Source organism: Tinamus guttatus, unplaced genomic scaffold (genome assembly GCF_059628265.1).
Source record: "Tinamus guttatus ecotype Peru unplaced genomic scaffold, ASM5962826v1 Tinamus_guttatus_pri_ptg000866l, whole genome shotgun sequence".
Lineage (NCBI taxonomy): Eukaryota > Metazoa > Chordata > Aves > Tinamiformes > Tinamidae > Tinamus > Tinamus guttatus.
The window spans coordinates 118,054-142,275 of NW_028289400.1; the positions used below are offsets into that span (position 1 = coordinate 118,054).

Here is a 24,222-nt window from a genome sequence, read left to right on the forward strand (position 1 = left end):
TCCTACCTCTTGTCCAGCCTTCAAAAAGTGAGAAAAAAAAAAACATATATCCTCCAAACCCCCTGAACCGCTGTGTGTGCTCTCTTGTGTTATCCCCCTCTTTTTCCCGGGCCTGTTTTGAGGCAACGGCCGCAATCCGCCCCGTTTTGGTGGATTAAAAAAAAAGGGAGATGGGAAATGCCGCAGTGCGCCTGCGCGCCGCCTCCACACCCCCCCTCCGGACTACATCCCCCAGTGGGCCCCGCGCCGCGGCACGTGACGCACAGCGACCCAATAGGCGCCGCCGTTACAGCCGGGGCCGGCGGTGTTTTGTAAGGCGCCATGGCGGAGGCCGCGCGCTGAGCGCCCTCGCGGGTGGCCCGGGCCGGAGCGGGGGACGCGCGCGGCCGCAGGTGACGGCGTGGGGGGGGGCGTGACGTCACGGAGCGGGAAGGCGGCGTGGGGGGGGGGGGAGGAAGCCGCCTCCTTCCCGCGCCGCCGGGGCGTGACGTCACGCGGCCGTGACGTCACGGCGGGCGAGGCCCGCGCGGCGAGGCCCGCGAGGAGGAGGAGGAGGAAGGGGTCGGGGGGAGAGCGGAGCGGGCCGGGTCATGGAGGCCTTGGAGCAGCGACGCCTCCTCACGCACCGCGGCCGACCCGGTGCTCGCCCGTGGGCAGTCTCCATCACGGGACATCCCTGACAGCGACGGTCGCTCGTAGTGCTGGCTGTTAGCGTGCCCGTCACCGTGCCCCAGGGCGATGCCCAACGTGCCACAGCCGCCTTCCCCTCCGTCCGCTTCCCCGTCCACCACAGGGGCGCTGCCACCGGCCGAGGCGCCACACGGTGTCACCAGACCCTGCCAGGCCTGGGGTTGCTGTCCCCATGTCCCCTCCACGTCCCCGTCTCCTTCACGTCGCCGTCTCCTTCACGTCGCCATCTCTCCCATCCAGGCTGCCTGGAGGATGGAGCCCGGCGCAGTGCGGACCAAAGTCCCGGCCTTCCTGTCGGACCTGGGCAAAGCCACGCTGCGGGGCATCCGGAAATGCCCCCGCTGCGGCACCTACAACGGCACCCGCGGCCTGAGCTGCAAGAACAAGACGTGCGGCACCGTGTTCCGCTACGGCGCCCGCAAGCAGCCCAGCGTCGACGCCGTCAAGATCATCACCGGCTCCGACCTGCAAGTCTACTCGGTGCGGCAGCGGGACCGGGGCCCGGATTACCGCTGCTTCGTGGAGCTGGGCGTTTCGGAGACGGCCATCCAGACGGTGGAGGGCACCATCATCACGCAGCTCAGCTCCGGCCGCTGCTACGTGCCCTCGTGCCTGAAGGCGGCCGCGCAAGGCGTGGTGGAAAACCAGTGCCAGCACGTCAAGCTGGCCCTCAGCTGCCAGACCGAGGCCACGCCGCTGACCCTGAAGAACTCGGTGCTCAGCTCTATGCAGGCCTCCCCGGAGACCAAGCAGACCCTGTGGCAGCTGGCGGCGGAGCCCACGGGGCCGCTGGTGCAGCGCATCACCAAGAGCGTGCTGGTGGTGAAGTGCAAGGCCAGCCAGAAGCACAGCCTGGGCTACCTGCACGCCTCCTTCGCGCAGAAGGTGAGCGCCAAGAGCCTGGTGGAGCAGCGCTTCTTCTGCTCGTGCCAGGCGCTGCGGGCGGGCAAGGCCGGCGCGGCCAAGGAGGAGGCGCCGGCGCCGGCGCCGCGCTGCATCCACTTCTTCGCCTGCATCTGCGCCTTCGCCAGCGACGAGGCCCTGGCGCAGGAGTTCGCCGACTTCCTCGGCGGCGACGCGGGCGGTAGGTGGCCGCCGGGGACGCGACGGGGACGGGAAGGGGAGGCCGTGGGCGCCGAGGGGATCCAGGGCTCCCCCTGCCCTGCTGGACCACGTTGGCTCGTTGCAAACGGCGAGCGGGGCAGCACGGCTGGGGTGAACCTTCCCGGGCGCCGCGCACCCACTTTGGTTCCTCCTGGCAATCCCCCTGTCTCCTTAGGCACCCAGATATACTTGGGAGTCTGCCCTGAGGAACTGAGTTAGTTAAAATCGTAGATAAACTCAATTCTCTTTTGGAGCTGCTGTTTCTAAAGTGACTGAGTAGCGATTTTGGGCCCCGTCTGGGGTCGTAGTCTGTAAAAGCAGCATGAGATGAAAAGCAGCCCCATTCCCAGTTCCAGCTCTCCCTAAGAAGCACTTCCCTGTGTCCTGGGTTTCCCACTTGCAAAACATGTGGGGCCAAGGTGTCTTTTGGGGTTTCTCTTAGCTTGCTCTGAGCTTTTGGGGTGGGAAATCCCCAAGAAGGGACACGGTGCTCCCGGCTCGCTGTCCCGTGCCTGTCCCTCGTGGCGTCGCTGCTGTGGGGTGAATCCAGGCACACGGCAGCTCCGACCCTGCTGCGGTCGGGAGCCGGGTGAGTGTCCTGGGAGCTGCTCCGAGGGCTGCCGGTGCCGCAGGGTTTGGTGTGAGGTTGGGAAGTGAGAGAAGAGCCAGCTGGAGGCCTGGAAGGGCGGGAGACGGGATCACACACGGAGACACCAACCCCGGAGCGCTTGTGTTTGCTGCTTATCAGCCCATGCGAGCACACGGGGACACAACCTGAATCCCTCCTGCTCCAGCGCCTCCTCCTGCCCCAGTCCCCTTTTCTCTCCGGTCCAACCAGGGCTGGTTCCTGCAGGTCTGGGGTTTTCCCCCTTGGTTTTTGTTTAGTTTTCCTGTGTTTTCAGGAGCGGTGACTCAGAGCACGGGCATTCCCAGCGGCTGGCACGTTTGCTGCCGTCTGTGGCTCCGCAGCGCCACCAAAAATCAAAGCCCTGGCCGTTCCATGATGCCTCTGCTTTCCCTTTGCCCGGGTGCCCATCCATGAGGAGCCAGGCCTGGCGCTCGCCCGAGCACTCCCAGGAGGGACGGTTGGTTACCATCGGGGATGGAGCTTTGCAGGCCTGAGCGCTGCTTTTCCCAGGTGTGAAGGGCATCGCGGTGCCCCAGCTCGTCTGCGGCCCCCCAGCGCCCGCGCCGCCCGCGGAGGCTGCTGCTTCCAAGCCCAAGAAGAGGAAAAAGGAGGCAGCGTCTGGTGAGTGCCCGGGGGGCAGCGCTGCCGCTCACCTCTGTGCCCAGCTGGGTGTTTCCAGAAGGAAAATGGTTGCACAGATGGGTCTTTCCCCTCCCTGTTAATCGAAACCCACCTGGACATGGTCCTGCACAACATGCTTGGCGTGACCTTGCTCGAGCAGGGGGGTTGGACTGGATGATCTCCAGAGGTCCCTGCCAACCTCAACCACTCTGTGATTCCGTGATTCTGTGTGAAAAGCCGCCGTCGGGCCGGCTCGCGGCCCTGTAGCCTTGTGCCCTGCCTGCTGCCGGGCTGCAAGCCTTGTGACAGGCCCTACGCAGGGCCAGGCTTCTGCAGCGGGGCCTTTTCATGGTCCTTTTGGGTGGTGGCAAGCTGGAAAGTCTCTCCCTCCCACCCGGGCACAGAGGGGAGGGTGAAGCTGGCGCGTGAGGGGGTTTGCGGGAGGCACACGGGCTACGAGGGCGCTGAAACCCTCCCGGCTCGAACCCCAGGTACGCAGGGGAACAGCCCTCTCCTGGCTCCGGAGGCAGCCAACAGCAGCCTGAGGAAAAGCAGCCTGAAAAAGCCAGCCGTGGTGGCGTCGCTGAAGAGGGCAGGTAGGCTCGTCCCTGCGGGCGCCTCACACGGGGATGTCACTGCCAGGGACAAGCAGGCAGGTGTCAAAATTATATCCACCTCTTCAGTATTGTGTCCAGTTCTGGAGCATTGTGTCCAGTTCTGGGCTCCACAGGACAAGAGGGATGTGGAGCTGCTGGAGAGAGGCCAGCGCAGGGCTACGAGGATGATCAGGGGCCTGGAACATCTGCCCTATGAGGAGAGGCTGAGGGAGCTGGGCCTGTTCAGCTGGAGAAGAGAAGGCTGAGAGGGGATCTAATCAGTGTATATAAGTACTTCAAGGGAAGGAGTGCAGAGGATGGTGCTGGTCTTTCTTCAGTGGTGGCCACTGATAGGACTAGAGGAAATGGCCACAAACGGAAGCACCAAAAGTTCTATAGGAACTTAAGGAAAAATTTCTTCCCAGTGAGGGTGCCAGAGCCCTGGAACAGGCTGCCCAGAGAGGTTGTGGAGTCTCCTTCTCTGGAGATCTCCAAACCCGCTTGGCCGCAGCCCTGTGCCACGTGCTCTGGGTGACCCTGTGTGTGCAGGGGTTGGACTGGATGATCCCTAGAGGTCCCTTCCAACCCTAAGCATTCTATGATTCTATGATTCTAATGCAGTTATATGTTTTCCTAGGCAGAACTGAGCAGGTGGCTTAGATCGGGCATGGTAGCAAATCCGACTGTTGCTCTTTTGCCACTCTCTTGTAGTATCCTTAACACACAAGCTATTGGGGGAGACACATCCTGGCTGGAATTATCAGAGGAGTATTTTATGGTAGCAAATATGTATTCAGGAACCCTGGGGAGCGTGCCAGAGGTAAATGAGATGTCAACGTGGGTAACTGGCTGCCCTAGGAGCTTTTGAAGTGCACGTATATAATAACTGTTATCTCAGAGGAGAAGGATGTGTGCAGGTGTGTGTTCCTATGCTGCTCGGAGGGGATCTTGTCGTGCAGAGCGTGAGCACATGCTTTGCTCCTGGGAATGCCCGCGTGCTCTTCAGGGAGTGGTTTGGGCTTCCTTAGCACCCGCAAAGGCCACAGCAGGTTTCTATGGCAACTGCTCCATAATAAACAGAGTAATTATTGTATTGTGGCGCCAGGACTGTAGCTGTTACTGAAATCATGGTGGAGTTTGGTGTGTGCCAATGGATCCCTGCAGACTTCTACTTTTAAAATAGCTCTATATTTCCGAGTCCAGGGAGTGAGATGCCAAATAAAGTCATTTCTGATCCATCAAGAGGACAGAAATGTTCTTTTGTAACGCTGCAGTTTTACAGGGGTCACCATGTCTCCACACTGGGAAACTAGTGAATGTAAAATGGGAAATACTTGACTCCATACAGACATTTACCCAGACCCACTGCCTCTGCCAATGCAGCAGCATGTCTGGATTGGGATTGTCTGAGTTATTTTTTTTCCTTTGTGTCTTTGCTCCTCGCTTGGGTGAGTTGCAGGTTCTGGTTTCAGCTTCCTTTTCCTTTTAGGCTGTAATCAGCTGCTGGATGAGTCGCAGGTGACCCTGTCCTTCCAAGAATGGCTGGCGAGCGTCACCGAACGTATCCATCAAACCATGCATTACCAGTTTGAGGGTAAGTTTTCGTGGGGACCACCTTCCAAGAGCCCCAGGCACAATTTCATTCCCAGTGCAACCTCAGTATTTAACAGACAAGCTCTTGGCAGCATTAAATAACTGTTAGCCCAAAGGGGAGCACGCGCTTACCTTGGTTAAAGCAACTATTAATTTGCCCTGGGAAGTTTCTGTCAGCTTTGATTCATTCCTTAAGCTTAGGCTTAACTCTTATCATAAACCTAGTGCCAATGCTTATGCTTGGGGAAGGGAGAAACTGCCTTGGAGCATATTTATGCTCGAAGAAACTGGCTGGAGCAGCCCAGGAGAGGTGAGGTGAGGTGAGACACCTCACATGGTGTTGCCTTCTGCATCTAAAACCTGGGGGAGTTCAAATCCCCTGTGCTGAGTGGCAGCACATGACTTCTGCAGGTGCCAGCCTACCCCAGTGACTTCAGAGATGGGTGCTTAGTCATTGGATGGCTTAATTATTAGTGAATTACTGTATTTGGGTATTGTTAGTTAGCCCAAGGTTTGAAATTGGATGGGAACCCTTAACGAACAAGTGCTGTAGCAGTGCCAAGGCACACGTGGAGTGCAAGGATGGTAATAAAAAAATAACGAGTGTGGTGCACCGAGGGCACAAGTGCACTGGAAGAAGATAAAGTAGATAAAGAAAACGTATCATGTTTAGATAAGAAACCAGGAGTTTGGACACCTGTCGAGTTGTGTTTCTTTTATTGTACTTATAATAAGTAGCTACAAGTTAATTATGGTGTAAGTTGTTTTGATCCTAACATAAAAAGATCATCCCGTAGCACCTCTGGGTCCCGACACCTGGCTATAGCTGAGGAAACTAGCTTTAACAAGAGCTGTGAGTAATTCATTTTTATAACACCCTGAACATCTAGAGGCAGATTTTGTCATTTCCTTTACTGGGATGTAACTGCTCAGCACTCCCAGCAGCAGCTCAGTGCCATAGTTCAGCTGATCTCCCCTTAATACAAGGACAGAAATGCTAGAAAACAAGGGAGGGACTATCTCATTTCAGGCTTTCTAAGACTCTCCCAGCCTCACATCAGCTTTCTTTGTGCAATGATGCTCTTAAACCTAAGCTAAACCTGCCCTCCACCTGCTGCTGGTAGCCACGCAGCAGCGTTAGTCCTCTGCTCGCTTAAAGACATGTAGAGTGGCCCCTTGCCAAGCAGCAGCTCCCTGTGCTTCCAGCCTGCAGAATTCCCGGTCCCACCTTAGGGATAAGCTCGGCCTGGCTGCGCTGGGACCACCTGGAAGGGGGTGGGCGAGGATAAAAGCAGTAGGAGATGTCTGTGTAGATGTCTGCTGAACACAGGCTCTCGCCTCAGCCCCGTCCCTTGTCTGCGCCCTCCTAGGCAAGCCGGAGCCGCTGGTTTTCCACATCCCTCAAGCGTTCTTCGACGCGCTGCAGCAGCGCATCTCCATGGGGAGCACGAAGAAGAGGCTGCCCAACTCCACCACGGGTAGGATGGGACCCAGCTGGTACAGAGCAACCAGGATGCTCCTGGAGAATGAGCAGCAAGAGAGACAAAAAAAGGAACAAGCTCCCCAGCTGGCTCCTTTTCCACACACTGTCTTCATGAAAAAATAGCTAGAAGAGGGCAGTGGCTGTAGGAATGGCCCCCCGCTGGGGTGGGTGCTGCTGAATTAAGGACATGCAGCCTTTGCTGTGTGTGGGTAGGAGCGAATTGCTTCAGCCTAAATGCTACTGCAAGTCGGAGCTTGGTGCTGTAGCCAATCTGGGTTTTCTGGGCGCTGAGGGCAGTGTCGGTGTCCTGCGGGAGGCTGTGGAGCTTGGGGTTTTGCTGTCGTCTGCCCAGAGCTGCCTGGGGCTCTGACACAGCCCTTGACCCTAGCAAGGTGCCTCGGTGCTTCAAACTGAAGCCCCCAAGTCTGAGTGATGTTTAAAGCAACTCCTTAGAGTAAAGCACAGCCTCTCAGAGAGGTTCAGGGCAGCACAGGAGTGTGCCAGGAGCATGGGCTGCAGCAGCAGTTGGGCTTCAGGAGCCCTGACACTGATCCAGTTAGTGCCCTACTCTCCAGGTAACTCAAAATTCATGAGACAGCAGAGGCCAAGGAGAAGTTTCCAAGAGGGCAAGGAAGGATTTACTTTATCCAAGAGCCAAGCAAGTAGGGGCTCAAGCCTGCAGCTGAGGAAGAGAAAAAGGGAAGGGGAAGGTGGGAGGGAAAAAAAAAAATAGCAAAGCCCTGGACAAACATGATCCACCTTCACAGGAGCTCTGGGCAGATGGAATCCGCCCCACGCCGTGACCCTGAGTCGCTTTTTTTTTCCCTCAGCTTTTGTCCGCAAAGACGCCCTTCCCTTGGGGACGTTCTCCAAGTACACCTGGCACATCACCAACATCCTGCAGGTCAAACAGATCTTCGATACGCCCGAGGTGAGGCCACCCTGCACCTCGCTGCACCCGTGGGGCTCCCGCTAACCCTTTCCAGCCTTACAACCCCTTTGGGGGAGGCTCTGCCTCGGCACGGGGATCCAGCTCCCAGCAGGCCGGGCCCCGAGCTCCTCAGCACCTTCCTCCCGTTTCCAGATGCCTCTGGAAATCACGCGCAGCTTCATCCAGAACCGGGACGGGACGTACGAGCTGTTCAAGTGCCCCAAGGTGGAAGTGGAGAACATCGCCGAGACGTACGGGCGCCTGGAGAAGCAGCCGGCGATCCGGCCCTTGGAGCTCAAGACCTTCCTCAAAGTGGGTGAGTGGGGAAAGGGCTGCCGAGAGGCTCCCAGCCAGCCCGATGGGAGCAGCTTCTTCCAGGAGAGCAGCCTGGACACCGGGAAAGACGAGGAAGAGGCTGAACTGAGCTAAGGGGCTCGGGCTATGGCCTGGCCCTGGCCCCACCTCAGATTCCCCATGGAGAGGGTCCCCAGCAGGGAGGGAAGCCCCAAAAATGCACCCTAAAGGGGAGCCCCAAAAACAGAGGCTCCTCTTGGAGGGGAACCCCCAAACCCTCACAGGGGAGCCCCTAGCACGGGACTGCCCCGCAGAGGACAAGGTGCTGTCACAGTCCTCCCTACCCCAAAATAATCTCACCCCGCTGAGATTCCCGTTTCCACCCAGCCAAACCCTCCCTTAAGGCAGGAAGAAACAACAGAGGGGGCAGCAAAGCCCCCAGTTGTAACAAACCTGAAAGTCATTTAGTAAAAAATTAATACACCCAGCACTGGGGGGGCCTCACACAGAGGGACCCCCCTCCCCAAGGCGGGAGGAAGGCTGTGCCTCCTCCTCCTCCAACCACCCCCTCTCCCGCCGCAGGCAACATGTCCCCCACGCAGAAGGAGCCCACGCCGTTCGTCATCGAGTGGATCCCGGATATCCTACCTCAGGCGCGCATCGGGGAGCTGCGCATCAGGTTCGAGTACGGCCACCACGGCAGCCGCCAGCCGGCCGCCTTCCCGGAGCCGCCGCCGCCGCCGCCGCTGGAGCAGGCGCTGGAGCTGCCGCCGCTGGCCACCATCACCTTCCCCTGAGGCCGCCCGGAGCCCAGCGCGGCCGGAGCGGCGCCGCTCGGCTCCCCGGGGTCACCCTGCGGGTCCCGGTGCCGGCCCGGCGCTCGGGGACACCCGCGGCCCGGCCCGGCTCCGCATCCTGGCAGGGACAGGAGGCGCCGGACGCGGCCGGGACGGGGCTGCGGCCCCCGCCGTGCGTGGTCCCCCCGGCGGGGCGCTCGGCCCGTGCAGAGCAATAAAGCCGTTACCTCAAGTGCTGCTCCGGCCTCATCCCCCTGCTCCGGGGCTGGTCCCGCTTGGAGCATCGCGCCCGCCTGGAAGGGAAGGGCTCGTGCCCAGCGGGGCAGGGACGGGGCTGGGGAACAGCCCCCGCAGCCAGGGCATGGGGGGTAGTGAAACGCCTCCGTTCTCATCCTCAGGCCGCTTTTCCCGGGATTGTTCCGCTCCCCTGTCCCCAGCCCTTCGCTGTGGGGCGCAGCTGCTGGCTCCCGTGCCCCCGATCCAGGCAGAAACTGCTCCCACAGAAGGCGGCCAGGGCAGGATGGAGGGTGCCGCAGGCGGCAGGGGTTGGAGGACAGAGGAGGAAGAGGCTGGAAGAGGAAGGCACCGTGGAATAACAGGTGCAGGAGGGTGGTGGCGGCTCTGGGACACGGTGGATGGAGCCTCCCTGTGGCAGCCGCGAGGCTGTTGGTTTGCAGGGAGTCAGTTCAGCTCCAGCCTGGGAAGAGGCTGCAGAGCCCCTGGCCAGGGCCACCCCAGCCGGTACCGAGCCATGGGCAGGGCCGGGCTCCAAACCCCCCAGGGAAATGAATTCCCCACAAAATAACCCTTGTCAGGACACAGAGCTCCTGCAAGCAGAGGCAGGTTGCAACGGAGCACAAGAGGCCCTGGTCAAGGTCATTGCTGAGAGCTTCAGGTCTTAGGGGCAGGATGGGGCTGGGCCAGCAAGAAGGGGAGGCTGAACCTCCATCCCAGCTGGAGCCGGCAGGACATGAGGCTCTTGGCAATCCCATGGGATCTGCTCCATGGGGCATCTTCCTCACCTGCTCTTTGTCCAAGGGCTCCATAGGGGGAGCCCTGAGGTTTCTCAGGACCTTTGGCCAGCAGCTCTTTGCCTCAACAAGTGCCACTGCTCCCTCTCCAAGGCTGGTTTGATGGGCGCTCGCTGGAGAGGTGCCCCAACCACAAGGCAGACAACCACCCCTGGCCTCGGCCACTCGCTCGGGAGGCAACACACACTTTAATAATGAAATAATTTATTTTCTAACAGTTGAACAATACAGAAGTATACATATACACAGCAAGGTCGTCTAAAACACGGAGTTTCTAAAAATGCATGTGCTAACAGTAATAAAAAGCACCATTAGATGGTCTTGACACAGGATTTCAAATCACGTGGTATTTACACGAGGAACTGGAAACAGAATTCATGGTGTCCCCTCGGCCGCTGCCCCGTTCAGCCCGTGTTCGGTTTCTGGAAGACTGGCGCAAAGCGAGGTGAGCGAGGTCGGTTCTCGTGTCGAACAGGAAGCAAAGAAGCAAAGCGTAAGTAAAACCCGATAGAAACCCCAGGCCGACTGGAGCTTTGGACATTTCAGAAGGTTTTTCAAGTCATGCAACGACTTCCCAGCAAAGAGCAAGCGGGAGAGCGAAGCCTCTGCCGCGTTTTCCCGTCGGCCCTGGGGAACGCGGCCCCGTGGAGCTGCCCCGGAGGAGCGAGGAGGGTTTCTGGTGTCCCGGCCGCGCTCACTGTGGTGCTGGAAGCACCCGGGACATGGCCCTTTTCCTTCCCCTCCTCGACGTCCGGGCCGGCCGCTCGCCACGGAGCCGTCGCACAAGGTTTGTGGTTCAGCAAAGCTGGGGAATCTGGGACCTGTTGCTACCAGCGGGCAAATAAAGACTAAAGAAACGCGACTTTCGCGCAGAGCAGCAACAAAAGCGACAAAATAACACTTCCAGGGGAGCAAACACGCGGCTTGGCAAAAGCAGGATTCCTCCCGATACAGTACAGTGTCAAAACCTGAAGTCTGTTCCAAAGCCAGGGCAGAGGCGGCAGCGGCGCCCTGGCCTATTGCTGCGGCAGAGCCCGCTCCAAAAGTGCTCGGTGACTTTACCCAAGAACCCGGCGCTGGCCGCGGCGCTGGCGATGCCCCTCGATGGGGTGAGAGCTCAGCCGTGCACAGGACCCGCGCCGGGAGCATCGGGCATCGCAACAGCCGCCGCTACCGCTCTGATTGAGCCACGAGAGCGTCCGGCCTCGAGCGAGCGCCCGGCGTCGCGTTGGGATCTGCCCTCCGCGAGGGGACGACGAAAAGACGGAAGAAAAGAGGAGGGAGAGGGGAAAAAAGGCGTGTTTTACACTCACACACAGCTGTGCAACTATCAGTCGTAAACGCGGGGCGCGCGAGGGCCTCCCCCTTTATAACAATCTACAAAAGTTTTATTTCTGCAGCTTATTTCTTAGTAATGCTGGTGGATCAGTGAATTCGAGAGAAAGGCTGGCAAAACAGAACAGCGCTACCATTTCCGCAGCCTCCAAAGCGGATTCGGCCGCCGGGGCTGGGCTCCGCGTCCGAGACGGGAGGACCCGGAGCCGCCAACGGAAAAATGCACTTCCCTTGCTGAGAGTTTTGGAAAAAAACACCCTATTTACCCTTGTGTCAGTTTGACAATAGTGCATCATTTCCCAAAGTTCAATTCTTTTTCTAGGACGTCACAAGCGAGAGGACCACATCCGAACAGTGCAAAGGTCAAATAAGTACCGGTTTATATCGGGACAAAAACCACACAGTATTTCACCAAAAAATAGAAGAAAAAAAAAAGAACGCATTTAACTCAAAAAGGCACAACAATTAAGAACCAAAAAACATGGAGTCAAAACCTTAAGACTGAGTAGGGCTAAATAAAAGAACACAACAAAAAAACTTAAGTGCTCAATTTTGCAACTCGAATTTCCCCCTCTGACACTTTGCAAAAGTCTAAAGTTACTTTTGCCCTGAAGACGGTGGCGATATCTGCAGCGTTTATGCAACACGTTATGCAGAAAACAGCTTTTTCTGTTCTCTGCAGAACAGAAAAACCTGCATACGTCTCTCCAGCAAGAACTGATGGGATAAAAGGACCTCCAAGTGCAGATATTCACCTAATTTTTATCCTTTTCATTTATATTTTTGAAGTTTCCTGGGTTTGAGCTAGCTCTCTGAAGAGGATTCTCTGCTTGGACTTAGGAAGCAGGCGTACGAATGCAAAAGGCATCGGAGTTCAGTGCAAATACGCTGGACGTGCAAAAATCCCAGCTGTTGAAAAACAACAACAACAAAAAATCCTTTGTTTTCTCCTTTTAAAACACAGCACACGCGAAAAGAGAACATATTTTGGAGATTCAGCAATCCACTAGCCCCGTCTCCCATCCACTTGCTTTTCAAAGAGGTCAAATGATCCAAAAATAGCTTAAGGATACTTAAAAAAACCAAAACCCAAAACAAACCAAGTCTTGTATAGGTCATTCACTTGCACTTTACAGAGTGTCTTAGTGGCTTTTGGCAGCTCCACTAGCAAAGTCTTGGAAATTGCCTATTTTAAATTAGTTTTTCAAGAGCACGAAAGGCCGTCGGTGCGGCCGGTCGCTCAATAAGCTACGTAGCCCTTGGATGGGAAAGTTGCTCATTCCGGTCGCCTTGTGCGAGTTGGTCGTGTCACCGTCACCGCGACGGGTTTGCCGAGTGGGCCACATATAAAGACCTTAAAACATTTCAAGCAAAAAAAAAAGGACCAAAGAAATCTATATATCTCAGTTAGCCGATGCTACGTACAAAGTTCCTGGAACATCTATAAAAGCACAAAGTCATAAGAAGGTATCTCCATTACATTAGTTTCATATAAAATGAATAAATACTATTTATAGATCATGTGTTTTTATGTACATTTACATGTGCTCTCATTGGCTTAAAGGAAAGCGCTGCAAGGTTGGAAACCACGGCTTGGTGGGGAGGGGAAGGGGGGCTTGTACTTCTGCCATTTATTTTCCCTCTCTCAAAGGTGGCAGCCAAAATCCTTAGCAAACCAGTTTGAGAGTGCCTAAGAGTAACTCAACCAGCCAAAGAAGTGCTAAAATGCCAGCAACGCTCCAAAGAAATGCAGGAATTCACTGCCAAGCGACGTTGGGGAAAACGGGCCCCTCGGGAGCGCCGCCGGCCGCCCCCCTCGCTCGGTTATTGCTAACAGATCCGGCCGGGCCCAAGCGTCGCTGCTATCAAACGAATGAGGCATCATTATTTTTGTGCTAAAGGGATCGAGATAATCTTTGTTCATCTCTCCGAGGTAGAAAAAATTGTCCCAGAGACAAGACGCGTGAAGAAGCTTCTAGGAAAACTCGCCTAGAACAGTAATATGCAGCTGTAATGCACGAGGTCATAAATTGCACAGGAGAAGTATAGTACCATTTGGTTTTAGGTATTAAAGAAACTTTTGAGATGTGTAACAGCTGAGGACGTCCTCTCCAAGGCTCTGCAGGAGCAGGAGCTCCCTTGCCAAGGTCCCACAGCCCGGTTTGGCAGGGAGAAGCGCCTTACTTTTGGCAGAGGGGGTTCCAAACCTCCTGAGATGGGTCCCGATGCGGTGAAACCTCCCTTTTCTCCGCGGGCGCTGACGCAGGAGCGGCCTTCGCGGGATTTCTCCCGCTTTTCGGCCTTCAAAAAATCAGTAGGAGCTGCAGTAAGACGGCAAGAGCAGGCCAAAGGTGACCCGGTGACGCTGCTACCCTGAATACGTAGAGATAAGTCCTCGAGTTAACGTGCCAGCGTTTCACAGTGCAATCACCGCGCACGCGAGACGCGACGCGTCCCAAACGCTCCGTGCGCCGTTCCCGGGCTTCCCTCCACCCGCTGCCAGGTCTGAACGCAGCGTGAGGCCAACCCTCCCTTCGGAGCGTCGCCCAAACGGGTGACTTTTGGGCTCTGCTTCCACTTACAAGATACGTGACATTGCTAGGCGAATAGGAAGCGGTTCTAGAATACCAGGCACTAACAGCAAGCCAAAAACAAAAAGAGCGGAGGTTTTTTTAGGTCGCTGTTACTGCTAAAATATTCCCCAGGCGCGTGAAAATTTGGTTGGAATGTAGGGTCTCAGAGCTGAGCTTCCCGCCGGGAAGAGGAGCTAGCGGATGCGATCGGATGGGTGGAACCCACACCCCTACGCCCTGTTTCGGGACATCGGATTGACGTGCAAGAGAATCGTGGGACGGTCCAAGACACAACCTAGCGAGATCCAGAAGGGAAACGGCCGCAGGAGTCACTTTTAGAGACCCAGACGAGGCTTGTGGTCGCTCTGCGTCTTCAACCTCCTGACGCCGGCGCTGGAATAGCCCTCGTCGCTGCACACGCTCTGCAGGCTGCCCCGCTCGTCCGAGTCGCTCAGGCTGCTGCTGCTCCAGTCCAGGTCGGCGGGAAGGTCGTCCGTGCTCTCCACGTCCACGTCGATGTCTTCTGCAAGCAGAGAGAGCGGCGTCGCGGCGCGGCCGGCGAGCGCGGCGCGACCCGGCAGCGGGCGCGCGGGGCCTCACCTCGGTCGGAGTCGGAGCGCTCCGAGGAAACGGTGGATCCGATGCTGTCCGTTCGGACTCGTTCCATGCCCAGCTTCTCCAGCTGCCTCTTCAGGTGCCGCTGCTCCCGTTGCAGCTGGTCTATTTGGTGCACTGCTTTCCTGTCGTATTCTTCAAGCTTCTGCGGGTGGAGAAACACGGCACCGTTAGCTCCCCTGGGCTCTGCAGGACAAGCCCACGCTCTTCCAGCCCAGTCTCACACACAGCAGGACTAAAAACCACTTTCTTAGCATTATCCAAACACCATCTCTGTCACCTAATGAAGGGTGTCCAGGCCTAGACTCACTACATTAAGCAGGTGAATCAGGGTAGCTACAACAGTGCAAGGGCAGGAGGGAAATCACAGAAATGACTGAAGAGCACCAGGTGATTGGACAGATCGGCACAGAGAGCTTTTCAAATTGAATAAAGAACTCTTTTTGGTAGGGAGAAACTCAAACCTTTTAGGTTTCCTAAAAATCCAGAGCTGAATCAGGCTTTAAAACAGCAGCAGGCAGCTCTAATGATGTCTCTGAGGAGAAGCCTTGGTTGTTGGACTAACTTGCCACATTACCACTAACATCAACTGTGAGAAAGACAACCCTGACCTCTGACAACAGGAGTCTAAGTCAGTATTTTCCTAACAACATCCTTCCCCAGCTGCTCCTTTTTTCCTTTCTAATGCTCAGGATGCCTGGAAATCCACACTGCAAAGCTGCTCTTGAAATGGAAATCAGCACTCATGGGAGCAAAGCCGAGCGCCCAACGGCTACAGCAGGCACCAAACCAAAGGTTTGGGGATGTTTTGGTCTAAAGGAAGAACTTCACTTTTTGGAGCCCTTTGGGTTCTACCACACTCTCCAGAGGGGCAGCTCAGCAGCTTTCCTTGACAAAAGGGAACTTTATTTGCACAACTTGTTGTGCATCTCAAAGGTTCTCAAAACACATCTCCTCGGGGACATTTCCCCCAACGAAATGAGCTCAAACTCACCTTTATGTGCAATTTAGCTTTTTTTAGTAAACTCAGGGTAGTATGCCTGCTGGATTCGGGGCCGAGCGGTACCAGCCCTTTCAGCTTCTCCAAACACAGTCGCAGATGGGCACGCCTGAAAAGGAAGAAGAGTTTGCACAACACATCACAGAGTGTTTGTGAAGTACTCAGCGTCTGCAAGCAGCTATGGCAAAGATAACCAGGGTATTTAGAATCTAAGGCATGCAATAAATAACCCAGCCACCTGGGTTAGGGTTTTATTCCTCTGGCACAAGAGCTGGTGCCTTCCTACCCCCTGCTCCCAGCTCAGGTCTTTAAAGCCACTCAGGAATGGAGGAATTTCTTCCAAACCACCTACAGCCTCAAAGGATGAAGGATTCTGGCAAATATACAACAGCTAATTCCAACTAGCCAGCTCTACACATAGCAAAACCCAATCTTACAGGGAAAGCTTCACCCCACGTGTAACGTTTTGCCTTTGCTCAGTCCTGTTGGCAGCGGTCCGTGTCCACGCTGCATGGATGTAAGGGAACAGCATCCTTTCAGGGCCTCCTTTTACCCATTTTTAGCAGAAATTGGCCAGTCGCAGCTCTGTTCAAACCAAAATCCTCACTCAGGCCCTTATGGGCTCTACAGCAATCAGGGAAGCAAAACCCCAAATCTGCTGGTGCCCCTCAACCGCTGGCTCGCTCCCCAAGACACACGTAGCCAGCACACCTTAAAATACAAGTTAATGCTCTTAAAACACAGGCTAATGCTTTGTTGCTTTCACACCACTGTTTCATGTAGGAGGGAAATGACGGCTCCACATGGAAATCCCTTTAGCCCCGGCCGATGCCGACGCTCCCGAGTTTCCCTCGCGCCCGGCGCTCCGGCCCCGATATTTGGGTCACGTCGTTTGGCAGGGGTTGCAACACCCGCCTCGGAAAGGGCTAATTGAGACAGGCAGCTGCCAGCGGAGGTTTTGCAACTACCTGCCTATCTCGTCGGGCGCGCGCCGCGAGTAAACAGGGATTTGCCTACGGGAAGCGCCTCCTGGCTTACGGCTAATGAAAACACATGGGCTTTGCTGCCCGGGTAAAGCCCAAGCGCCGACAGGTTCAGAGAGGAACCTCCACAAAGAGGATGTTCAAAAACAGGGGGAGGATTTTGCTGGAGTCGCACAAACCTGTCCGATCGAACCCCAAGTCGGGAGGTGGGAAGGAGCTCGCACGACTGCGCGCTAAAAAGTTTAAAAAAACACTAAAAATACGGCCCTTTTCCCCCAAATCCACTAGCAGAAGTGACGTTTTGCTGCTAGAACTGAGATAGGGGAGAGGAACACACGTGAGGGTGGGAAAAGCAGAAGTGAGCCGCCCGCCCAGCGCCGCTTGGCCAACACGGAGCAACTTTCGGCCTTACGCAAGGCCAACTCCAAAGCGAAAATTTCGGTTTCCACTTCAGAGTTTTCACAGCATAGGCTGTAAAAAAGCCAAGCAAACGTCTGCCATGTTTTGGCTAATAAAAACTGCTGCCACAGTCAAGCCCCAGAAGTCTCGTGGGCCAGTTAAAAAGAATAATGATAAACAAATCTTTTAAGCTTTTTTAAGTGATGAACAATCTTTCGAGTCCATCACGTGCCAGGCAGCCAGAGCATTTCATTATGCCAGTGTTCAGGCAAGATACCATCTCCCCATGATTTGCTCTCCAAATATTAAGCTAAGCTGCTCCTTGAACTAGTGGGAAAGAAAGCAAGTTTTGCCACCAGCGTCAGCCACATCTTAAGATCGAGGCTGGGATTCAGCAGCTCAACAGCAGCAGAACTGGATATTAAACTATTTGCAGCTAGCAGAGAAATAAGAAGGGGTCTGTGGTCTCTGCATAGAGAAAAATAAGCTGTTTTTTTTCCAGCTACCCTTTTTCAAAGGGCTTAAAAAACAGAATTTTTACTGTACTTACTTGTGCAACACTGTAAACAGGATTTCAACACAGCTTTGGTTTAAACAATGTGGTGGTGAGGGATGCAATGAATCCTCTGCTAGAGCTTTAAATACGCACCAGGTTTTCAGTAAGAAAATGCTGATTTTCTGTGTTATTCAAAACGAGGAATAAATTGCCCCGTCCTTTTCTAACCCCTGTCATTTGGGACTTGGGCATTCCTGCCTCTTAAGAGGAAGAGCAAACCAAGGAGGAGTACTCAACCAGCAACAGGCAACACTACACTGCAATATTTGAGTCAGATCCAAGCCATACGGAGAAAAAGAGAGGCTTGTAAAGGACACAGAGCTGTATTTCAGCTAGATGACAAAGGCTGCAGCAGCCTGTCTTAAAGAGTAACAGTTATTTGCGTTCACGGCTCCGAATTTGTACCTACGCAAAATATTCCACAGAGGAACAGCTCAGCTGGACTCCAAGAGCTCACTAAGGAGATGTGTGCAATTTAAACCTTGTAATGGCACATTAAAAAGCCACAGAACAATTAACACACACTGGGCTTTTCTAATAAAGGAAGTTTCCAGCTCGCCGTTGCATCCCCCAGCACACCGAGTTATTTATGCAGCTCCTACCTATAGTTTAGGACAGGTCTTTGCACCCCAAAAGGCACAAGTGCCATCACCCTCAGCCCTGCAAAACAGGGGATCCATCTGGGATCAATCTGATGGGAAAAGCTCCGATCTCGTGGGTTTCTGCTGGCACCAGGGGTGATTCCTGGCAGGCTGGCACTGTGCGGTGGCCACCCCGGGGCTACGGACCCGCTCCTGGGGCTACGGACCCCGCGGTGACGAGCTCCTCTCGGTGGGATGGCCCACGCTGGGCAGGGAGGCAGGATCCTGCTCCGCACACCGGCGGCCGGGCGGCATTCCCAGCTGCTTATGACACTGTCGTAGCGGTGGGGACAGGAAACGCTTCCAGGCGGAGCGCTGGCGCGGGTGACGCCGCAGCCCGCGCGCTCTCGTGACACCCCATCCCGCCGCCCCGTCCTTCCCTCCTGCTTCCTCTCCCCGATTCCAGCACGGCCTTGGATCCCCCCCACTCACATTCCCATGTCTCCAACAGCTCTGGGAAGGAGCCCCAGATGACACGGGCTGGAAAAGAGCAGATTCCTTCAAGCGCGGATCCTCACACTCACCTGTTTTTCTCCATCTCGTTGTGTGTTGACCTGAAATAAGAAAAAAAAGAAAAATCGAGTGATTAACTCCGCTGCTATCGGCAAGCCCGGCGTGACTGCACAGGCTGCAGCTAAGATCAACACAGTCCTAGCAACCGCTCGCTGGAAAAGTTGTAAATCTTGGGGGATTTCAGGCTGGGTACCCTGGGGACACCAAAACACTGGGAGCGACGCAGACCGTGCACCCACTGGGACCAAGAGAGGGAGAAATTGCCAAATAGCAGTAAAAGGGCCAGTAAAACCAAAGGATGTGATTTGAAAGCGGAGGGACGCGATGTTAGAATTAGGGGCTAGGTATTTTCTGCTTGATGCTGACAAGGAAAGTGACTTATGTCAATGTGGTGACTCCAGGCATCTCTCAAGACAACCAACATCCCCCAAGAGCTCCCCAGACTCGTGGCCACGGGTTTAGATTAAGCAACAGACCCTTGAGATCCACCCCGCGCTCAGCGCAGAAGTTCTCTCTAAGCTGAAAGAGGAAAATTGCTCCATCTTTACCCAAACCCAAAATTTAGCCTATTAGAAGCCAAGTGTGCTTTCGCACACCGCAGGTGCCCTCGAGTGCGAGGCTAATTGCACATTTTAAAAGCCTTTCTAAAGACTTCTGTCTTAGAAATGCATGGGAGATGAGAGAAGCCAAACAAGCACCACAGAGCAAAGAGAGGGACTAACAATTCCCCGAAATCTAGACGGAAGCCTGAGCGTCACGTGCTGCCTTTGGGGGAAAAAACACCGCTTTTCTGAAAGTTGCTTTTAAGTGGAAATTCCCCCAAAATAAAGGACGTGCTGCCGCACACAACGGCAATAGGATTTGCCAAGCCGGAGCCGCGTTTGAAATTTGTTTCACGTTTTCTGAGCCAGGCTCAGAGCTCCGAGCAGCTGCTCCCCGTGTTGGAAGAGGCCGTTTGCACCGCGCTCATCGTCCGCTGACAAATTCCCGGGCAGATGACACGTGGACAAAGATTCCCGGGATCAAACGACCCGTTGGCACTTCCAGGGGTGAGCGAGAGATGCCAAAAGTAACACATTTTCAAAGTCCATTTGCAAATTATCCTTAAATTCACACTCTGGGCAACTTCATCAGCAGGTTTCACAAGACATTGGCCATTCCTTGGAAGCCAAAACCCTCCTCCTTCCTGGCTTCCTAATGGGATTCATCTTAACGTGGCTCCTTGTGTCTGCTTGCTGGTGGCATTGTGGCAAGCAGGCTGTCCCCAAAAGCATCCAGACAACTTCCAGGAGTCCAAGGCTTGATTCCAACCAAGACTGGACGGTTTGTGGTTCTTCACGGATGCCCCTTATCCTGACGTGTCGTGGAACAGCAAGTTCTCCCTACCAGAGCATCTGCAAACAGCTAAAATGACAGACGGGGCTCTCAGCTCCCCAAGACTTCACCACTGAACTTCTCTACATCAAGAGATTCCATTTTTTGACTCCACAGCCCAGTCATAAGCACTTACAATCCTCAGAAATACGTAGGGGCCATTTGAACATCATCGAAGGGAGGGAAAAACCAGCAAGCAACTTACAGCAACAAACCTGTGCTTTACTGCTGGGCCAGGCAAAGATAAAGCCAAGTGGTTTTTATTAATAAATTAATCCTCTCTTTAGTACTTTTGTTCTGCAGCCTCGATTCTTTTTTGTTGTCATTTTTGCACAGCTATTTCTATTTCAAAAATACTTAAATACTTGTAACTCAGTAACAGCTCTGTGAGCCCTGGTTTACAGCTGCCAACTTAACTTCTGGTTGCACAGAAGACCCCCTGCTTCCCCCCTTGGGAAGGGTCTGCTCTGCTGGGCACTATCAGACCCATTTCTGGGCACCTTAACGGCACCAAGGAGCCGGCATCGCTTCCCCCTGGCTGAAGCCTTGAGCAGGAGTCCCACGTGCGACTTTCCAAACTCCCATCTTTCCTCCTCCAGACCGTAACAATAGAAGAAAGTAACAGCAAAAGCAGTAATTACCGATTCTATTTTTAATACAACCCAGAAATTAGTTCTGCCGCTATGATTCACCGCCGGAAACGTCCTAAAGCAGCTTAAAAAGCTCATCTTTTCCGCATGGAAACTCGGAGCATCCCCAGGTGCTGCGGCGAACACCCACGAGTTCCCCCAGAGCGGCATTCGGCATCTCCATGGGAAAGCGCTCGGCTCATCCAGGACCAAGGGAGCTAACGAGCTCCCCCTGCACTGCAGGAACCCAGGAGCCCTCAGAGGCTGCGCAGGAGAAACCGGGAACTCCCCGGCTTTAGGAGACACCGAAACAGGGTGTAAAGAGTGACCTGTCACATATGAGGTGTTCTGGGCAGCGTCTGTTGATACAGGCACTATCAAAGGGCAGGTGCCACTGCGTAACACGCACAAATTTGCTCAGAACGAGGAAAATGCGGCATATCTAGTGACAGAGCAAAGCGGCTCCTCCCTAGGCAAACAGCTAAACAGGGAGACACGGCCACCTGCCCACGGGTGACGTCTCGTGATGAACCTGCTCCGACTTCATCCTGCCCTGGAGTTTCTCCCCGAGCTGTTTTCATCCACGAGCTGCTGCATCGGCAAAGGTGGCTCCGGCCCCGGTCACCGTGGGACACTGTGCCTGGAAAACCGGGCTGTGACTGGATCTTGGCAACGTAGGGGCCATTTGAACATCACTGAAGGGAGGGAGAAACTAGCAAATGATGAAAAAAAGCCTGTGTTGTTATGGGGGCACAAGTGATCAAAGCTACACTTGATTTTTTCACTAATAATTTCCATCTGCTGAGAAAAACCTTTTGGGGGAAGTTAACACATAGGAGCCAAAACTTTACCCTTGCTCAAGATAAGAGAATATCCTTAGTGCGTCCTGTGTCCTCTGAACAGTTTCGCAGCTCCGACTCCCGCTTGTAGTTAAAACTCCTAAGAAACACCGGGCTAAACTTGCGCTGAAATAACAGCCCACAAGAGTCAGACCTTAGGATCACACAAGGCCAAGGCGCAATCGGCGCCGGGACGGACCGATAACGCGGGCCCACCCCGGCCGCGTGCGCCGTGTCACGTCCCCGCCAGCCGCAGCGCCGGGCAGGACGGGGACAACCAGCCGTTTCGCTGCAAACTTCCTGGTCCCCGCGAGCTCCTCTCGCAGCGCGAGCGCTCCCCGAGAGGCAGCGGTTTCTGTTTTAGCAAGCAGGAGAGGGAGCAAATAAAGCGCGACGTGGGAGCGTCTAATTCACGGGCCTCCGAGGCGTAATTAAATACTCCCTGGAAAAAACAGTCCAGCAGAACTCGCTTGTGCAAAACAACCTCGTCGGATCCGACGGGAACTCGGACAACATGGGGCTCTGACGTGGACGACGCAACGAGTTGTCACCCAAGTCCTCAACTCTTTAGTGTTTTTAGTATCCCAAGGACTGCATGAGTGTTTACAGCAGAGATTAACGACCCCGCCAAGGCTCTTGATGCTCCAAGGGGATAACACGGCCACGCCGTGGAACACAAGTGGCGCAGGGAGATGTTTGGCCTCAGCATCAAGCAGAAAACGGGGCGTTTTTGTGCGCGGGGCCAAAAAACGCTTCGAAAACGCTGCTGTCGCTAGGGTCTGAGCGCGGGGACGTGGCTGCTCCCGCGAGGAGCTGCCCCGAGCGACGGGGCCGCGGGGAGCCCACGGGGAGGCCGGGGACACCGTTTCTAACGTCTCACGGAGGCCTCCCCTCCTCCGTTTCTAACGGCTCCCCCGGGGCAGCAGGGCCCGGACAGGCGCCCCGTGAGGCCGCTTGTAACGGAGCCCCCTGACAAGCGGCTGTCGCCGCCCGCGGACGGGGCCCCCGCCGCTACCCGCCCCCCGGGGCCCGTTCGCGGCCGTTACCTGCTGCCGCCGCCGCTCTTGCGGGCCTTGGCGCGGCGCCGCAGGGCCTCGCCGTCCTTGCCGCCGTAGGGGAGCAGCGAGGCGTAGCCGTGCTCCGCTTCTGCGAGACACAGAGCGCCCCGTTAGCGCTCGCCGGGGAACGGGGAGGGGGAAAGGAAGGGACGGTCGTTACCGGTGCCGGTACCTCGTTCCCGCCGCTCCAGGTACTCGGCGGCCTCCAGCAGCATCTGGATGTTCCCGCCGCCGCCGCACGCCGCCATCTTGCCGGGGAGGGGGGCGGGCGGGGGGGGCCGCGCGCGCGCGGACCGGGGGGCGGGGGGAGCGCGGGGAGCGGAGCGCGAGCGGCGCCGCCGCCGCTGTTTATCCGCCCGCTCCGCCGGCCCCGCCCCGCCGCGCCCTCATTGGTCGCCGCCGCCCGGCCCTCGGCGTTCATTGGAACGCCCGACGCCCGGTGGCGCTTGGCATTGGTGGAGACTGCGGAGAGGGCGGGGCGGCGCCCCGCGGCCGCCGCTATTGGGCGCGGTTGGCTCAGCCCCGCGCGACGCCCCGCCCCTCCGCCTCCCATTGGCCCGGCCTCCCCCTGCGCCTCGCCTTATTTGGTATGCGGCACTCCCCCGCAGCCTCCACCTCTGACTCACTTCCTGCCCACGCAGCCAATCAGGAAGCGGCGGAGCGCCGGGGGGGCGGGGCGTCCTCCCCGGGTGTCAACGTGGGCCTCGCGGGGGGGCCGCAGGGGATTCCCCCCCCCCCCGGGGCAGGGTCCGGCCTGGGGCGCGGGGCCCCCCCGGGGAAGGGACCCCCCGAGGTCCCCATGGGGGGGGGTCAAGCCCCGCCCATTCAGGGACCCCCCCCAGGCAAGGAGCCCCCGGGGTTTCCCCCCTGCAGAGACCCCCATTTGGGGCGGGGGGGGGGGGTGCAAGGCCCCCCCATACAGAAACCGCCCCCCCCTCTGTGCAGGGACCCCCCGAGACCCCCTTGCCAGGGGTTCCCCTATGCAGGGACCCCCCCACCAGGGAAGGGACCCCCCCTTTTTGGGCATGCGGCCTCCAGCCCCCCCCCATACAGGGACCCCCCCGGCACCCTCTGTCTGGGCAGGGAGCACCCAAGGGCCCCCCCCCGCCAGGGTCCCCCCATGGGGGTCCCTTATATAGAGACCCCAATAGGCTCAGGGTGCAGCCAACCCCCCCCCCTTCCCCAAAACCTGCCCCCCCCGCCAGGCCCCACCTCATCCTGGGGTGACTCCCTGGCCTCGCCCGGTGCCCTGGCCGCTCCGGGCGCTTTCCGGTTCAAAACGCAGGAAACCGGGAGCTGGAGCGACCTACCACAAACCAGGGGTTTAGGGGGCACCTGAGCACGCGGCAAAGTGTGTTGGAATCGATTTGGGATGGGTTTGTGTCAAAACTCGTGCTTTTTTCCCCCTGAAAACTGCTTTTTTTTTCACGTAGGGCTGCTGACGCGCGCTGGCGTGACGAGAAGTGACTCGTCCGTCCTGCCGATTTGGAAATCGCGGGCTGCCAGCGGGGCCTTATCTGCGGGCGGCAGCCGGGGACGAGTCACCCGCCCCGGGTGGCCCCGGCTGATTAAGCCGTGTCCCGACTCACCCTGCCCCGAAATCCGCAGGAAAATGGAGAGAGCAGGAGCTGGTGCCACCCTCGGCGCTCGCTCCCCGGAAAAGCAGCGCGGCCGGAGCGGAGCCAAAGTGAGGGAGGTGCTGGGGAATCGGCCTGGGACACGAAATGCTGAGCTGGACCTTGGGGAAACAAAAACGCCTGAACTCCCTGGGTTAAATACACACATATACTCTTAAAACGGTTCGGGGAACCAGAGACCTGAAACACTGTTGATCCAAAGATCCCTCTCTGGGACCTGTCGGGCTCAGCAGGTACCAGGAACTAGTGGGCAAGACAGGCCCTAAGGCAAAACCCCCTTTGGTTTGTTTTTTTCTCTGAAA

General features: G+C 56.4%; 2 protein-coding genes across 2 annotated transcripts; one reads left to right on the forward strand and one right to left on the reverse strand.

Annotated features, from left to right (window-relative positions):
* Positions 1-300: 300 nt before the first annotated feature.
* On the forward strand, positions 301-8,737 carry CUNH2orf42 (chromosome unknown C2orf42 homolog). Its single transcript, XM_088537785.1, has 9 exons — positions 301-392; positions 931-1,774; positions 2,933-3,043; positions 3,535-3,639; positions 5,129-5,233; positions 6,603-6,710; positions 7,546-7,646; positions 7,800-7,962; positions 8,523-8,737. The coding sequence occupies exons 2-9, from the start codon at positions 943-945 to the stop codon at positions 8,735-8,737; spliced, it is 1,740 nt and encodes a 579-aa protein (XP_088393911.1). The 5' UTR covers positions 301-392; positions 931-942.
* A 5,188-nt stretch (positions 8,738-13,925) lies between these two features.
* Positions 13,926-22,532, reverse strand: MXD1 (MAX dimerization protein 1). Its single transcript, XM_088537814.1, has 6 exons — positions 22,456-22,532; positions 22,272-22,371; positions 18,395-18,424; positions 15,286-15,400; positions 14,277-14,436; positions 13,926-14,199 (listed from the first exon to the last, which is right to left on the reverse strand). The coding sequence occupies exons 1-6, from the start codon at positions 22,529-22,531 to the stop codon at positions 14,012-14,014; spliced, it is 669 nt and encodes a 222-aa protein (XP_088393940.1). The 5' UTR covers position 22,532; the 3' UTR covers positions 13,926-14,011.
* Between the last annotated feature and the right edge of the window lie 1,690 nt (positions 22,533-24,222).

What these genes read in the sequence shown, in the direction of transcription:
- CUNH2orf42 (XM_088537785.1), top strand. Translation starts at nt 943, where the DNA reads ATGGAGCCCGGCGCAGTGCGGACCAAAGTCCCGGCCTTCCTGTCGGAC. An exon ending in AGATCTTCGATACGCCCGAG is followed by an intron (nt 7,647 to 7,799) that starts GTGAGGCCACCC and finishes TCCCGTTTCCAG; the next exon opens with ATGCCTCTGGAAATCACGCG. An exon ending in CAAGACCTTCCTCAAAGTGG is followed by an intron (nt 7,963 to 8,522) that starts GTGAGTGGGGAA and finishes CTCCCGCCGCAG; the next exon opens with GCAACATGTCCCCCACGCAG.
- MXD1 (XM_088537814.1), bottom strand. Translation starts at nt 22,531, where the DNA reads ATGGCGGCGTGCGGCGGCGGCGGGAACATCCAGATGCTGCTGGAGGCC. An exon ending in AAGAGCGGCGGCGGCAGCAG is followed by an intron (nt 18,425 to 22,271) that starts GTAACGGCCGCG and finishes TTCTTATTTCAG; the next exon opens with GTCAACACACAACGAGATGG. An exon ending in GCGCTCCGACTCCGACCGAG is followed by an intron (nt 14,200 to 14,276) that starts GTGAGGCCCCGC and finishes CTCTGCTTGCAG; the next exon opens with AAGACATCGACGTGGACGTG.